Here is a 16251-nt window from a genome sequence, read left to right as displayed (position 1 = left end):
ATTTTCTCTGTGCTATAGAAACAATACTAAACCAACCTTTAGACCATGAATTTTCAAGGAACAATGTCATTTCAATCCTTATCCTTATCCAGTGCTATGCACTAGAACTAGACAGAGATGTTTAAATGTGAAACCCTCACCTTTGTTACCTAGTTCATTAGTCCTGAAATATTTTGTTCAGTGTTTGCCCCAGGGCTGGGACCATGGCATTTCTGTGCTTCCAGAGCTGACTGGCAGCTCTGTCACTGAGCCAGGACACACACACCTTTCCCCAGCCATCACCTGCAAGTCTGAATGTGCCAAGGCCAGGACACTCCCTCTGGGTTGGCAAACCACGCCAAAGCATCCAGAATTTCTGTGGAGGATTCCGGTACTGTGGGTGCACCCCACAGCTCCCACGCATGGGAAATCTAGCTGTGTGGGCTGGGGAAGAACCCCGGTGTGCTCCAACACACAACTGGGGGGCAGGCTTGGAGCTTCCAAACTCCTACCTGTAGTTCTAGCAGTTCTCCAAAACCTCCTGCATCTGGCATGGGGCAGCCTGCGAATTCCTCAGGAGTCACAGACCTTGGGAAAGCCCAAAGTGTCCTTTCTGACAAGCACTGACACAGAAGGGTCCTCATTTTAATCACATCAAGAGACCAAGGTATGCTTATATCTTGAATGTTACTTGGACTTATTCATAGGCATATTTAAACCAAAAACAGTATAATGGCCATTCCTTTCCTAACTCTACTGAAAGAATCCTTCAAAGGTAGAGATATATAGAAGAAGAGCTAGCAACAACAACAACAAAAAAAAATCCAAAACCCAGATGCAAGGCAATTTGGAGAACAGCTACGAAGTTATAATAAATTAGATTTGGTTGACTGGTACCTGTGCTGATTTTCTAGAAATTGCCATCTGCTGCCCTCAGACTTTGTTTCTGAGATTGCTATCTAGCCAAAATACCACAACTTTTCCACCTGGAGAGGACTGAGGGCCAAATTCTCAGAAGTCTGGAACAAAGTAATCCATAGTAATTGATGAAACTGTGCTTGCTCATGCTCTTCCTGTGTCTGCGGTGCTCAGTGAAGCAATTTCTCAGAAACTCATCTGACCTTAGACTATACAAGCCAGAGAGAACAGCACGTTATACTTTCTCACTGTGAAGGGCATTAAAGGGTCTTTATATATAGCCTGGTGTCCATGGGAATTTTGCTCTCGGGAGGGCTGAGAGTATTCAGCTCATAAGAAGGAAACGAGCAATGTAAAAGGAAATCTGATTTAAAAAACAAAACAAAACAAAACAAAAACAACTAACCCCATTTTATAAGGTTTATGAAAACCCTTTGTTAAGGGTTTTCATACCAGTTCAGAATTGGCTCCAGAAATGGCCAGTTAAAACAGGTTGTCTGGCTCACTCATTGCATTTGAAACAATATCTTTACTCGGAAAACAATTCTGGTTTAGAATTTACAAATGCATGTTTAGCCTTCATGTTTCATTAAGAGTTAGAGAAGCAAAACCTTACAACCTGGCTAAAGCCCTCAAACTTCACAACGAGCCCTACCTTGTATGACATTGCTTTTTAGTGAGCCTAATTTTCTCATCGCTCTTCAATTCTGCCTTCTTAGAAGGTATGTTGTTTTGGAAGGATGCTAACAGAACCAGTAATAATTCCTATGAATTCTGCATGCATTAGTCATATCAAGGACTTCTTAAATATAGATAATTATGATTCAAGTTGGCATGCTACCTATTTTTGAGGAATAGAATAAAAAATACTTATTGTAATGAGTGTCTCATTTTAATCCTTTGTAATGACTGAACCACTAAATTATGAAGAGTCTGGACCCAAATTATTTCCTTTATAAAACAGATGACAAAACTATGGAATTTTTGTTGCTACTATGAAAGATAAAAAACTTCATTGCATGCACTCACTTCTGACCATCTCAAATTGTGTATTTGAAGAAGATAAATACTTTCAGATTACTGATGCCAAGTTTTCTTTGTGGATGCCAAAATTCTTGATTTCTGAATACATCAGAATACTGGACTCTCAGATTATTCATCTGTTTTCAAAATTTTGGATTTGGATTTTTTTTTCTTTTTTTAACAATGAAAAATTAAATTATGCTGTAAAACAGATGCTGTGAAATAGATCCTTATAAGCTCAGTCTTCCAACTAGTAATGGCTTTAGAGGAAACAACATCCTGTGTTTCAGTTACTTATGTTTTAGCCTTTTCCAGGAAAGAAAATGAGACCTTTCATGATTTGGAGGATATAGTTTCTGACAGATTAATAAGAACTGCATATATCTCAAGGAATGCCCCAGTAAATACTCCTGACACATGCATACCATCGAGCATTAATGATGATTTAATTTTCTGGCCTTGATTCTCAAAATCAGTTCTGGGAAATTACATGTCTACCCTATGCAAGTGATTACTTCCATAACATATGGAAGCCAGACAGCTAGGAATGAATGAACAAAGCTAGATAGTAAATACATACATACAGATATATGTAAATACATATACCTCCACTCTGGAAACTGAATACTGAAAATTAATTGCACAGTTGTGCGATTTTTATTTTATTTTGTATTTTACCTACCCATGCATAGAGCTACTTCTGAAAACTAGCCTTCCAGATGCAGTCACTAAGTCCTATTTTTTTAGATCAGTTCTCATTTTCACCCAGATCATGCATCCTTGCACAGTCTACTTTTCAGTATTTGACCTACACTACACTGCACATTTTCCTCTCCTCAGGCAGACTACCCACTCTTAAGAACACTGTATGTGAATGATGAAAGGTTGGAAATTAGTTCACACTTGAATATTTCAAAATATATATCAGCTCAGGCAAGAGCATATCAGGGAGAAACCTAAGTTTCTATGAAGCAAGGGTTGAGCTGAATTCCCACAATTTTCAACTGCTACAATTAACATATTCAGCACATCTCTGTATCCAGGATTCAGAAATGCCTGTCACAAGGCCAGCTCATCCCTTTCAGTTCCTGAGTTCAGGCTAGAAAGAGTTCTCAGTATGGTGACCTATAGAAAAAAGATGAGCTGAAGCCCAGGCAAGAATATCTGAGTCCTGGAACATATGGAAAGAGAGAGATATAGGCTCTGCAGGCTTCCTGGTAACAGTCACTAACAAGGAAGGAAAACAGGAAAAAAGAATGGAAATATGGAAAAGGAAAAATGCATTAGGGAAAGGTGCTTATCCTTCCTAAAGGCTCCTAGGGGAAATGAGAAGTTTCAAGAACTTTCCTATTGGTGTTGAGTTGCATCGACTCCAAAATGAAATGCTTGGAAGTACCATTTACTTCAGATTTCCTTTAATTTTGTTACCACATGACAAGAGCAACATCTAAACACATGAGATTCAACAACAGTCACTTTATTTACTAAGAGTTTAATCAGGAGACTAACTTCTATGTATCCAGCTTGAAAATTCTGCCTTTCATTTTCTCTGAAAGCTTTATTTTGTAACAGAACTCACTGGATGAAAGGAGTATCAAATCTTCTAGAGCTAAAGAAATAAGTTCTATGGAGCAGCAAGTTTTTCAGTCTTTACATGGAATTAGGGAAGTCACAGGATAAGATATTTGAGTATAAACAGAAAAAAAGAAATGTAAGTACAGAAGAGACGAAAATGAGAACTGCTTTTCCCTTCACAAAAAGAAGAAAAAAAACATGATTCAAATTCCCATATCCTTATCCAGGTTCTTCTGAAACCTTGCTCAGGCACTGTCGCAGGGAAGTCAATCCAAAGTAATTTTATACAAAGATACAAGATGCTGCATACTGGCAAGTCTATTGCATCAGCCAGTTCCACTGGATTTGAAAACACAGAAAACTTTCCCTTCATCCCAAAAGGAGAAGGGCTAATCAGCCTTTCTTTTTTTCACACCAAATCATTCAACAGCAGTTTTCTTGAACATGATCAAATAAAAAATTTAGTTGCACTCACAAGCTTTGTTTCAGTATTCATTTTAAAAACAGATGGAGAAATGCCATAAATGCTGAAGAAAAGCTGGGTCCTGAATAAAGTCCTGCTACTGAGAAGAGGCTTGTGTTCTGTGAAGGCTTCTCACTGCAGCAATGAAGCTGAGGACTGTACTGCCCAAATGCCAGAAAATGCAACACAATGGATTTGAGAGATGTCTGACACTACAATGAATAAGGGAACGCATGATTTCCATTACAGTAAGTGAGTGCTGCTTTGTACTGATCTTCCCACGAAACTTATGAGATAAAACAGGTATATGAAGTTTGCGTTTCATAGAAAGTACTCTGCATCTGCTTGGCGTCAGTTGGGGGATATCAGAGCGATGAGTTAATATTCTCTATTTAGGTGCCTTACTCCCTTCCCAAGGGGCATGGTGGAACACATTCAGGGGCTCATTAAATTTCCAGCCATTCCTAAACAGCAACAGGTGCTTGAGAAACCTTTCTCCAGCATGTCACAGACAGCTTCATCACTGTCTTGGAAATAACTGACTGGGCTTGTGTTTCCTCCATGGCACCAACTGACAATGAGGAGAGAATGATAAAGAACAGGAAGAACTCCCAAAACATCCGCATGTGCACAGTGAATGGGTTTAGAGAAGTAAGAGAAGACCCTGCTGCATACTCTGAATTCAAATAGATACTCGCATGTCCGTTCCACGTTGCTGTTCATTCAGACTCCACGTATCACATTCAACCAAGCTCTAACAGGTTCTCAGGAACATTGATTAATTAATTGAAATGGCATTATAAGAAGCTGAAACTTTCCCAGTGATTAGTATTTATTAATCCTTTAAGTAGTTTAGCTACATGTTCAAGCATACTGGGCTGGATGCTTTGGGAAGCTTATTCAACCATGAGAAGAAAGATCAGATGTAGCTAGAAAGACATGGCCCACTGCCTGGTGTGGCATTTAAGTTTTCACAGGCTGGTTTAGCATTTGTAAAGACTGCTATGTATGTGCACAGTTGCCTAAAACATGTCATAATCCAGCCTGCCACTGTGGAGAGATTCATTCACAAGAAAGCAAACTTGTAGTTCAAATAACAGATTTAAAGAAAAGAAGACTTAAATTCCTTGCACAATAGTCAAAGGGTAAATATTTAAGACAAGAAGAACTGCATCCAAGAGATTCCTACGCATAGAGAATATCCCTGTATTTTGATCTTCTTTTCTTTACATGGAAGTACTGGAAGATACTGAAGGAAATTCTTGCAAAATTAGGCAACATGAAGTCTTCTCTTGCCTCTTCTCATCTGTCTCAGAGATGCCTGTATGTATCAGTCCATCAACATTAAACAATTCCAAAGCTGTTTAGAACATAAGAGATCTGTAAACATGATCCTCAGACAACTAGTTTGTTCATTTGAAATCAGCTGTGTGATTTCAGTTACTGTATATCAAATGGATATGAACTTTTGCTATTTATTTATCTAATTTCCAGAAAATATACTGTCCCCATTCCTTGCCTTCTTGGCCAGTTGAACACAGGTTTAACCTATATCCATTTATGCACAGGAATTAATGCATTTCAGATGCACTTGTCACCTAGGGCTAGCTTTTCAAACCTGATTGGGAAATGTGTTTTACTAATAACTCAGGGAAAAAGCCAGAAAACAAATAGAATGTATCAATTTCTAGAGCACTGCAGGAAGACACAAATTTGGAGAACATTATGTAATTCCAATTATATAAGACTGAAGAAAGATTGAAAAGTGCAGTGAGAACTCTACAGCTTTTTATCTGTAAGGGACCTCAACAGAAAATTTTGTAGAAGGCTTTCAAGTGTGCATGTGCATGCCTGAGTAATGTAAAAGAAGCTGAAGAGAACAATACTGCAGAAAAAAAAGAACATTATAAAAGTAATATCAGCAATACAGGAATATTTAGTTTTTCCTACTGGGAAAAAGATTAAATGGCCACTGCCTTGTATCAAACCCCATCACTTTCTCCTACATGCTCTTGCTAGTGCTTTGCTTGAGTTGCCAGATGTCCATCTCACAAAGTTTGGGAATAGCCTGCAAGATCCCTGCTGACAGCTACTGTGCTGGCATGCAAATGCATGAGAACTCTGCAATCCATTTAAGAGTTAGTAAAATCTTCTCTTATTGAAACTTCTTACATTTTCTAACAAATTCTTAGATGTTGTAATGACATTGTGTAGGATTTGTACTACATCTGTTGCATTACACCACCACTGCACATCACTATTAAGACAGAATAGCAGAGGCGTATCTTAAAGAGTTTAATAAAGTCCTGATAGGAACAGACCCCGGAAGCCCCGAGAAAAATTGTAACAAACAACAAGGAACAATCGGGCGGGGGGGGGGAAGTCACTGCTCCAAATAAAATTCCTTTTAATTTTGTATGGTAACACCATGATATTATCAACAGGTTGCAAGTCTAGACAAATGGATTTCCTCCATGCTCAAGTTCCTTGTCCAGTTGCCATTATTTCAAAGTGGCTTTCAATTAACCTCAGTTCACCAGAAATTTGTTTCTCCATAAGATATCACTGACGTGGTTCTTGGAAATTGATGAAATGATACATAGATCTTTGCTAAAACAGAGGGTGAGAAAAGGGGCTAAATGACTGCTTTTTCTTCGCTGTTGAGTGGCCATATTCCTAACTCGTGCCCTTCTCTCATTTCTGCTACCACTTCTCATGCCACAGACATAGTGTCTGCAACAGAAAAATCTAGACTTTTTTTCTATAGACAGAAAACAGAGTTTACAAATGCCTTGAATCAAACAGCACCCATCATTTAAGCCTTATGTGACCAGGTCTATGCTGTCCTATGCACGTTCTGCTAGCTTGCTTTTCACCACCTAGGGTGCACCAAGCGACCCCAGTGCAGAATTGCACTAGATGGAATTACTTCACTGAATCACTATTAATCTCTCTCTGGCCTAGATTTTTAATAGAAGCTAGAATTCTCCTAAAGAATTACTATTTGACCAAAGTATTCCATTTTATTTTGCAGGCATCTGCACTGTTTTTCCACCGTATCCACTGAATTCTGAAACAAACTTTCACTGGGAAAAACTCCCATACTTCATCCATTTTTCACTTCACATCTTGCCTGTCAGGTGAATCTGAATGCTGCCCTTCTGAACCATTCTCACTAGCAAGAAATAAAGCTTAACAGCAATCATTTTCCCAGAGCAGAAGCTCAGATTTAGACTTTTCTTTTTACTTGCTGATGATACGCATGAACATGCATGGTGTGCAGGAACATGGAATCCTCAAAGACCAGCCATAACTCCAGCTGGTTCTGGCAAGTGCCCCCAGGATGCTGGCACAGACCTCCAACTGAGGTACTTTTTTGCTCACTCTTAAAGTAAATAGAATAGGAATTGCTGTCAAAGGCCCTTATAAAAATACAGTTTAATCACACAAAGGACTCCGCTCCTGCATGATCTTCACTAGTCAATATAGGGCTCTTTCTCACATAAAATGAACAACCTCCCTGGGAACTATATTTTCAGGTATTACAACATACAAACTTTAATATACACTTTCAATTCTTCCCACAATTCACTAGTAACACAGAAGAGACATTATGCTTCAATGCTGTGGCAATTCACAGGTCCTTTGAGAAAACCACTGCAAATATTACATTCCATGAGATAAATCCTGAATTCTAAAAAAATGATTAAGAGTTTGGCCTCTGGCTTATCCCCCTTGTTATTGAAGAAATGATATAAACTATCTCCTGGGGTATATACAGGCCTATGCTGGAACGCAAAGAAAAAGTTTCAAAGAGATTTTGTTTTCTGAAGGAACAGTCTTTGCCACAAAGGAGAACCACCACTCTAATCTGCACTCACGTGGGATATGTGAATCCACTCACCGTGTGCAGCATTATACAGTTCCAGCTCAAACTGTGCAAGCGTCTGTGGCTCCCAGTGCAACCACTTATGCTAGAACTAAACCAACCACATGTCTTTTGTATCAACTTACCTAAAGATCCCAGACAAACCAGAAGCCAGGGTCTAAATCAGTTGTCAGCTACAGTCCCTGACCTAATACTGAATAGAATCTTATTAAAACATGTTGACTTGTCAGTGGAAATCACTGCTGGGTAATGGAGCACAGAATATTTTTCTTGACAGAGACAGTTCTCAACAGCCTGTGTATAATTAATGTAATTCTCTGTCTGGAGGCTTGGTAAATTTAGTAGACCATTGCTACTGGAAAGCGCCCATCAAAGCAGAAACCAAGTAAAACTTTGATGACAAGCCTCTTCCATTAAATAAAAATATTAAAAAAATCATACATTAGATTATTTTTTTAAAGCACTAGAATGAAATGTTCTACTACACATTTTAATGTAAGATTTACTGTTTGCTTATTCATAGACACCCAACTAATTTTCCATGTGAAACCTTTCTGTGACAATCTCCAGTTCAATACCAGAGACTCAGAAGAAGACATAGCACAAGTACAAGTAAGACCATTTTAGCCACATTCTTGCAGTCCCCCCTTCTTTGCAGTGTCCCCCCACCCAGTAGAGCAGAGACTACAGTTTATTTACCTTTATCCCAGGGAGTCCAGGAAGCCCAGGAAGACCTGGTTCACCCTATACAGGAAAATTACATAATATTACAGACATTATTCAGTTATGGTCACTACCCAGTGAACACTCCTGTATATTCCGCAGCAAGATAAAAGAGCATAGATGACTGCTAGTCAGTTCAAGCAGGACTGATATTTTCAAAATGAGTGACTTAAAGGTACAGTTAGTAAGAGTCATGTTAAGAAATTAAATATCTTCTGGGAACCTTGGATGTGAAGATGACACCCAAGTTGAAAATTCATGTCCGGAAAGCCAAAAATGAATTCACATCAGCCTTCACCAAAAGAGAAGAAAACAAGCAGCACTGGTTCATTTTACACACTGCCACTGCAGTTCCATACATGTGACAGATGTTTAATTTTGTGCCATTTTCAACTCTGAGCTAGATATTGTGCTGTCTAGCTGTCTGATTTAGCGACAAAGCAATTCAGAAGAGCTTGGTTTAAATTGTGCAATTCAAGTAGGACTGCCTAATTATAACTGGGCCATCATTTTTATGGAGCTATCTGTAGCATCATTTCAGTGCTTGCTATTTATCTGTGAATATACATGGTGTTGTGAAGGATAGTGGGAATGTAACCGTCTATTGCTTTACCCAGAAACACCTTGCTTATTTAAACTTGCAATGAAAAGACTTACAGTACTGAATTTGCAAGGGCGATTTTTGTAACAGGAATTGAAAACTGAATGTATTAATTTTGAACTGAAGTTGATATTAGTCTGAATAACAACATCCGCAGAAATGGTCATTTTGGGGTATCAACTAAATGGAAAGATGTTGCCTAGGGAAATAAAGATGATGAACAGGGGAAAAAAAAAAAAATGAAGAGAAATAACATGTGAAGAAAACATTATTTTTAAGGCTGGAGATTTTATTTTAATACAGAGATGGATTCTAACCAGCACCTTGGATCTGAATATTCCCTGAACTTTCTGGAAGCTCAGATCTGAACTCTGGAGCCAACTTTACCTTTATAATGAGTTGAACTATATTCCAGATTTTGTACACTCCTGAGCTTTATAGAAATCCAGATTTCAACTCTGTGGTTTGGACTGATTCATACAGATTGTGCTATTAAAATATTTTACATGTGTATGTATATGCACATACACATACACTCACATATACATGTGTACACATACACAAACAGAAACACATATATACATAACACAGATGCTCATCAGACTACAGTACCCAAAACCACTTATTTAAGACAGTAATATTAAATAGACTTGAAGTACTACTAATAAAATAACATTCTGCCACAAACTGAAAAATAAGAGAGGGTCTGCAAATCACTTTACCAAATGGAGTGTTTTTTAAATGTTACAGAAGGATCTGATAATGACTTCTTTGTCCATCTCAGTTACTCCAAAATTTTAACTGTTCATATTGCCTAAAAACACAGGAAAGATTACAGTCTCAAAATATTAACTGCAAAATCAGATGAAAGAATAGAGGCTAGGATGCCTTTTTCAATAGACACTATTATTTCTTGGAATGTTGCCTAACACTTTCTAAAGCAGAAAATGGGTTGTCACTCTTGCAAAAAAATAATCCTTTAAAAGGTCTCTATTGCACTCATTCCTGACAAAGTGATAGCTCCAAACCCTACTCCTCTGTCTTCCAGTTTCTCACTTGAGTAGCCATACGTACCACATTACTACCATGACCTTTTCTCATCTAATTGTGGAAGCACTGAATTTCACTTCTAAGCACAGCATTTGAATAATTATAACTGATAATCTATTAGTATTGCTGCAGTAGGTCACTGTTTAGTCTTGGGACAGAGCTAACCCCCATAGACCCACAAATAACAAAAGAAAGGATCTAGCAAAGCCAGTTCAGAATGACAGTAATCTAAAACAATTAAAATGCCCCTCAAAGATACATTAAACAACATGAAACACAGTGGAATCAATAATGATTCATTAGAATTAGTATTTCAGGTAAATTGATAATATTTTATTTTCTGGACCTTTCCTGATACAAAAGATCTGAATATGATTTATAAGAAGAGTGATTTTTAAAGAAACCAAGGCTGGATACTAACTCTATCTCATAATGCTCAGGTTGGCAGGGCAGGTCACTCTATCACCTCTGCAACATACATGGCACACAATAGCCTTGTCAGGCCACTGAAATACCATCATGTTTAACTTAATGGAAATAATATTCAGGTGGGCAGCTCAATATTTATCTGTCCTTAGAAGACAGATAACTGGGATAACTGGATGAAGAAGGAAAAAAAAAAAAAAAAAAGTAAGGAAGGAGTGACAATACAGGAAGGAAATAGGAGCGGAACGCAGTAGGGGGAAATGTATTGAGATGATGTAGAGGGCAGAGACATGCCTCCAGCTGAACCAAGGGTCCCTCACAACCTCTGGTGGGGTGAACGAGGCCCTGCTAAGCAGGGAGCAGAACCGCAGGCATGAGGCACCTGGCTGGAGGTCGCTTTGGATGAGTGCGTTGTGGGAGCTGCTGGGGCGGGCTGGGGACACAAATGTGCCATACTGGAAGCTTGTGAGGTGAAGTGGGAAGAACACATTAAGTCCCATTTGGTGTGAACAACAAGCTGAGACTATAGAAAGTCTGACCTGCATACCTCTCACTTATCTATGTCACCTAAATGAGATCAAACCTTAGTGCCTGGGGACTGAGATCCACAAGGCTGCTGATAAATCACTGCCAGTTTTGCCTCTATGGCAGTCAGCTAATGAGAGTATGAATCTCAACAGGCTCTTAAGTGCATTTTCTAGTTTATTACCCAAGCAAAACACACACTGCGGAATGCACACACTGAATGATTCTGTGGATTAGATAGCTTTAAATTACTTTGATTACCTTTTCTAATTAAAACTGCATTTTACTGAAGAACTGCATTTAATAGTCTTTGTTTGGTCTGTTATAATTGATGACAGTCATAGTTTCTCAAGCAAAAAGATTTCAATTCTTATTTTATATTTAAATGTATCTAGGGGTTTTGCTTAGTCACCGAAAGACCTTGAGCACTAGAAAATGGTCGTACTGCCATTCATTATACAGAATTTTAGCTCTGGAATACCTGCTAGCTCAACTGGCAGCTGGACTCTGCTCCCCTCTGGCAGCAGTGGGTCATTTTCAATGTTACAAGAGGCAAGAAAGGTGCTGAAGGCTCCGAAGCAAAACCAAGTATTGCAAAGCAAAAATCTGGTTCCCTCATGTCTCTTCTCTTCGCCCTTTCACCAGCTCTCCCAGCAGGACCTGCCCCCCACTCTCTTAAAAGGCAGCTGAAGGTACAGCATTCACTGCGTTTGATGTACCATGGATTCAGAGAGGAAATTCCCCAGCTTCAGAGGGCCTCGTGCAGCACAGAGTCATTACGGCTCCCGCTGGAGCTTTACTTGCAAAAGCAGCTTCAGCCATAGAGCACCCAGGGGAATTTCTTCCCCATGGGAGGAAGAACAGAGTGGCATTATCTGGTCTACGTCCTTCCAAACATACCACAGGCCTCTGACAGTTTGATTCCCCTTACAGGTATATGTGAAAGATATTCTAGTCAATATTTATTTTCTTCCTAATGAGATGTAATATTGTACCACAGACTGAAGTCTCATTTTCAGCCAAACATGCAGGGTTAACTTGTGATCACTCAAGGAGCAGAGCCATTCATTGTTAGCCTCACCAGCTGCAGTCGGGTAAGCTTTCAACACAAGACACATGCTGTGGCTAGAAAGGAAGGTGTGTTAATCTAATAATGCTTTTCGTGTTAATTATTATCATCATTCCTGTGCTTTTTTAAAATACAAAATGATCATACACCAAATGTGTACAGTGCTTGGGCTGTTAAACTGTGCTGCCTTAGGCTCATCCAAGTCTGGGTAAGTGCCACTGGTAAGATCTTTTGTCACAAATCCAACAGTGAAGAAAAGGAAAACAACATTTCCAACTCATACCTTTTGTCCAGGTCGTCCAGATTCCCCAGGTTCACCCTGAAAGAAAAGAGATGAAATACATGAGATCTGACAAAATGAATTAGCAGTAGAGCTGGGGAAAACAGTAACGTTAATGGTAACCAAAATGTCTATGACACTACAAAGACCAACCACCCCTCTTCTCCCTGTACAACTGCTTTAAAACTGAATTACCTTAATTCCTGCAGCAGAAGAACCAGGATCACCCTGATACAAAATCCACAAGAAATAATCACACTTATTACATATACAGTTTTTCAGGAAACAGATATAAGAAAACATGCAGGAGTATGGCAAGATTATATAGCAAAATAACTATATAGCAAGTTTACCTGTTCTCTGTGCTGTTACATAGGAATTTACCCAATGACTTAAATCAGTGTGATGCAGAAAAGGAACAGTATTGTTTTCAAGAACATGAAGAGAGATTTAGTTTCACTTATCCAAACAGCATAATAGTTAACCTCAAATTTCACAACTAATTATGTAGATGTAATCGCAGATTTTGTATAAATGTACTTCATAAAGGCAGAAGATGGAACATACTTTGACATCTCTAAATTGCTGATATACATTAAAACCAATTTATTGCCATTTACAAAGAATATGAACAATCCTTTTGACCCAATTCTACAGATGGCAAGTGTCAGATCTCAACTGACAAAGTTCTTTTTGCTTATGAAGGTTTGCCTTGAAAAAAACCCCCAGTGACCTATGTGTTTATCCCCATCAGGACAGGTCATAGCTCTATTTTATCAGCTCTTTGGCATATTTAAATGGATATTTTAATGCAGTTAAGTGTTATACTTTACAGGATGAGAGCTACAGTAATTTATGCATCTAGGAGAGGTCTCTGTTCTGAAGCACCTAGCATCCAAATAGATTCGGCTGTGTTTTGTCGGGTTGATTAGATTTAACAGGCAGTGATATGCACAAGGGCAGGGGATCAGCGAGTGACTTGGCCAAGGAAGCTTTTAGCTCCCTGTTTTGTACAATTGTCACAGGATAATTAAAATTATTGTATACTCACATCATCACATTTTTTTTTTTCTTAAATGACACACCAAAGAAAAATGAAAAACTAAGTTAATGAAAAGTTTGCTAGTCAAACTACATGCTGTTGGAGATAGCTAGAGTGCTTAGTTTTGGAGAACTGTCTCATTATTCATTATTCAAAATAACTTTGGCTTGTTCATTGACAATAACAGGTTGCTACACAGTAGCAACTTCAAGCTCCTCAACAGTCTGATAGTGAATTGCATAGGTAGCATAGGAGCCAGGACTGTAATCCAGTTTGAAGATGTATAAACCCAGTATAAAAGCTTACTATTCTTTGTATTAAAATACAAATAGGAGATACCCATTCCTGATGGTTCAGCAAAGCTGCAGGAAGCATTCTGTGAATGCCATGGTTTTAAAGATGGTATGGATATGGGGTCTTTCTGGTAATAGTCTCATAAAACTAAATGGTACCAGGTAACATGCTCACTGCTCTTTGAAGAATAGGAATAGATTTCATCTACGCAGTTACTGCAGTATGCTCATGTGTGAAGAAAACACAAAAATCAGTATTATGAAGGGTTGATTCATGTCTGGAAACCTGAGCTGCCTCATTTTGATAGACATGCATGAGTGATACTGCTGATATCCCTTACAAGCATGTACAACTGCAAAGCCTCAAGGACTTTTTATAGCTATAAAGTGGCAAAGCAACTAGTAAGAAACATTCAGCAGTTAAACATTTTAAAGGATAATGAGGGATATGGGGAAGATAAGTCACGAAGTATTTATAATCCACCTTCATGCAAGAATGAAAATCAATATGAGATTAAAGAAAAAATTTTGGTACAGCATGTTCTCGGTTCTAAGATGAATCAGACCATTTGGAAATGAAGAAACTTTATCAAGGGAACATGCGCACAGAAGGAAGATACTTGGTAGTTTCTAGGGACCAAGACTACAGTAGAACAGTAGAAGCAGGAACTCAAGTCTGGCATTGACACTGTCTTCAAATTAGGACAATTCAACAAAAACGGTTTCTTTCTTAAGTACAGGTCAATGAAGTATTACAGCAATTGCACTAACACGAACCCATTCCTAAACCAAGTCTGAAACTGATGTCACCTGACCTCTCTCACCATATAAATGAAAATTTAATATTTATCTCACAGGAACATTATTTAAGCTCTTAAAGAAAAGTTTTTAAATTTTGTGAACTATGAATTAAATCTCTTAAGGATATGTGTAGCATTGTGATCAGTGCAATGGTCTCTGCATTTATTTACATAAAATCACTGGCTTGTTTACCGAGCAGGAAGGGTTTGTTCACATATGTGGTTGAACACCTGAGCAAAAAATGAATCATCTCCGAATACATCCAGCAGCTCTCTTAAAAAAAGACATTAAAAACTGAACCTTAATAAGTCTTACGCTCCTGTCCATAAGTGTTCAGCTGGCATAAACTTCCAGTACTCATCTGGTAGTGAAGTTCCATAATGTAACACATACCCCAGACTTTGAGCTACCCAAATACAAGGCATAGGTTGTGCAGTAGGGAAAAACAATATCAGAAGAGGTGTATAAGCATAATGCACCAATAAGGTTGGCTATGAAATTTGCTGGTAGTTGATTCATCTGCTTAAGACAAAAGCCATAGTCTTTAATGTTAATCTCTTGCCCAACAGAAAGTACTCAGTGGAAACCATAGAAGGAATGTTATTGAGCTACTCTGAAACCCTGCATTGTAGCAGGGTTTATAGTCAAGGTAAGTTTAACTGCCTCCTCAAGATGATCATGACACCAGTAGAGAAAGTGCAGACACAATACAGAAAAAAGTACAAATCAAAAAACAGAGGAAAAAAGTCATTAAGTAACAAGTTTTGAACTTAAACGTGGCTGTATATAGTCATTCTGTTTTCCTCTAACACGTGATGAGCGATTGCTGGGCAAATTCATACTGGAATCATAATGACTATACAGCAAAAATTTCCCCCTCTTCTGAAGAGTAAGAAAGAATACAATCCTTGTTAAGTAGTACAGATGTAATGTAATGACACCAAATTTAATGCTCACTCCTAAATTATCTGTCAAAAAACACTCTCCTAAGATCCTTATGAAGGGATGTTTCAAGAGCTATCTACCCGAAACTTCAAGCTGCAGCTCTCCTATAACATCTGGATCATTTTTGGGGGGTGGAAGGTTGTCTTGCAGGCAGGGAAAATGGAGGAAAAATAATGAAAGTCAACTAAGACACAGTTCTGCTCACTCTCTTGTAAAAATTCATGCAGTGGATTCTAGCCTGTTACAGTTAAAGCAATGCACTCCACACAAACAGCATATACTCCCATGTCACCACCCCACCTCTGAAACTTATATGAAATCTGGAAGAGATGGGAGACTTCTGTATTATGAAGTTCATGAAGTTTATTGAAATTGCTTCAGATACAGCAATATAACAAGTCTTCTGATGACCTATACTTTCCACAAGTTGATCCCAACTAGACTGCCAAATTGTTGAAAGGTCACACAGAAATATTTAAAACACTATGCTTGGGGAGAAAGTATTTCTCACTGAAAGAAGGAGAGAACATTTTCTTTCCTTAAAGAAGATCCCAAGCAGGGAGATGTGCGCACTGTGGACCACAGGGCATTCTAGTGAATGCAAGCTCGCTCTTACAGTTGATAAAATAGAAAAGGAGGAAGTAAAGCT

At 38.4% G+C, this 16251-nt stretch overlaps 1 protein-coding gene across 5 annotated transcripts in view; it reads right to left on the bottom strand.

Annotated features, from left to right (window-relative positions):
• The window catches only part of COL25A1 (collagen type XXV alpha 1 chain), a 321970-nt gene that overhangs the window by 47134 nt on the left and 258585 nt on the right, over positions 1-16251 (bottom strand). For all 5 annotated transcript variants that reach the window (XM_042796993.1, XM_042796997.1, XM_042796996.1 and 2 more), the window contains 3 exons: positions 12717-12749; positions 12525-12560; positions 8547-8591 (listed from right to left, as the gene is read on the bottom strand). In XM_042796993.1, coding sequence (XP_042652927.1) covers positions 8547-8591; positions 12525-12560; positions 12717-12749 — 114 coding nt within the window. The remainder of the gene's footprint in view (positions 1-8546; positions 8592-12524; positions 12561-12716; positions 12750-16251) is intronic.

This window comes from Tyto alba, unplaced genomic scaffold (genome assembly GCF_018691265.1).
Source record: "Tyto alba isolate M040663 unplaced genomic scaffold, T.alba_DEE_v4.0 Super-Scaffold_23, whole genome shotgun sequence".
Lineage (NCBI taxonomy): Eukaryota > Metazoa > Chordata > Aves > Strigiformes > Tytonidae > Tyto > Tyto alba.
The sequence above is the reverse complement of the archived record's forward strand: the minus strand, read 5'-3'. Positions and strand labels throughout refer to the sequence as shown.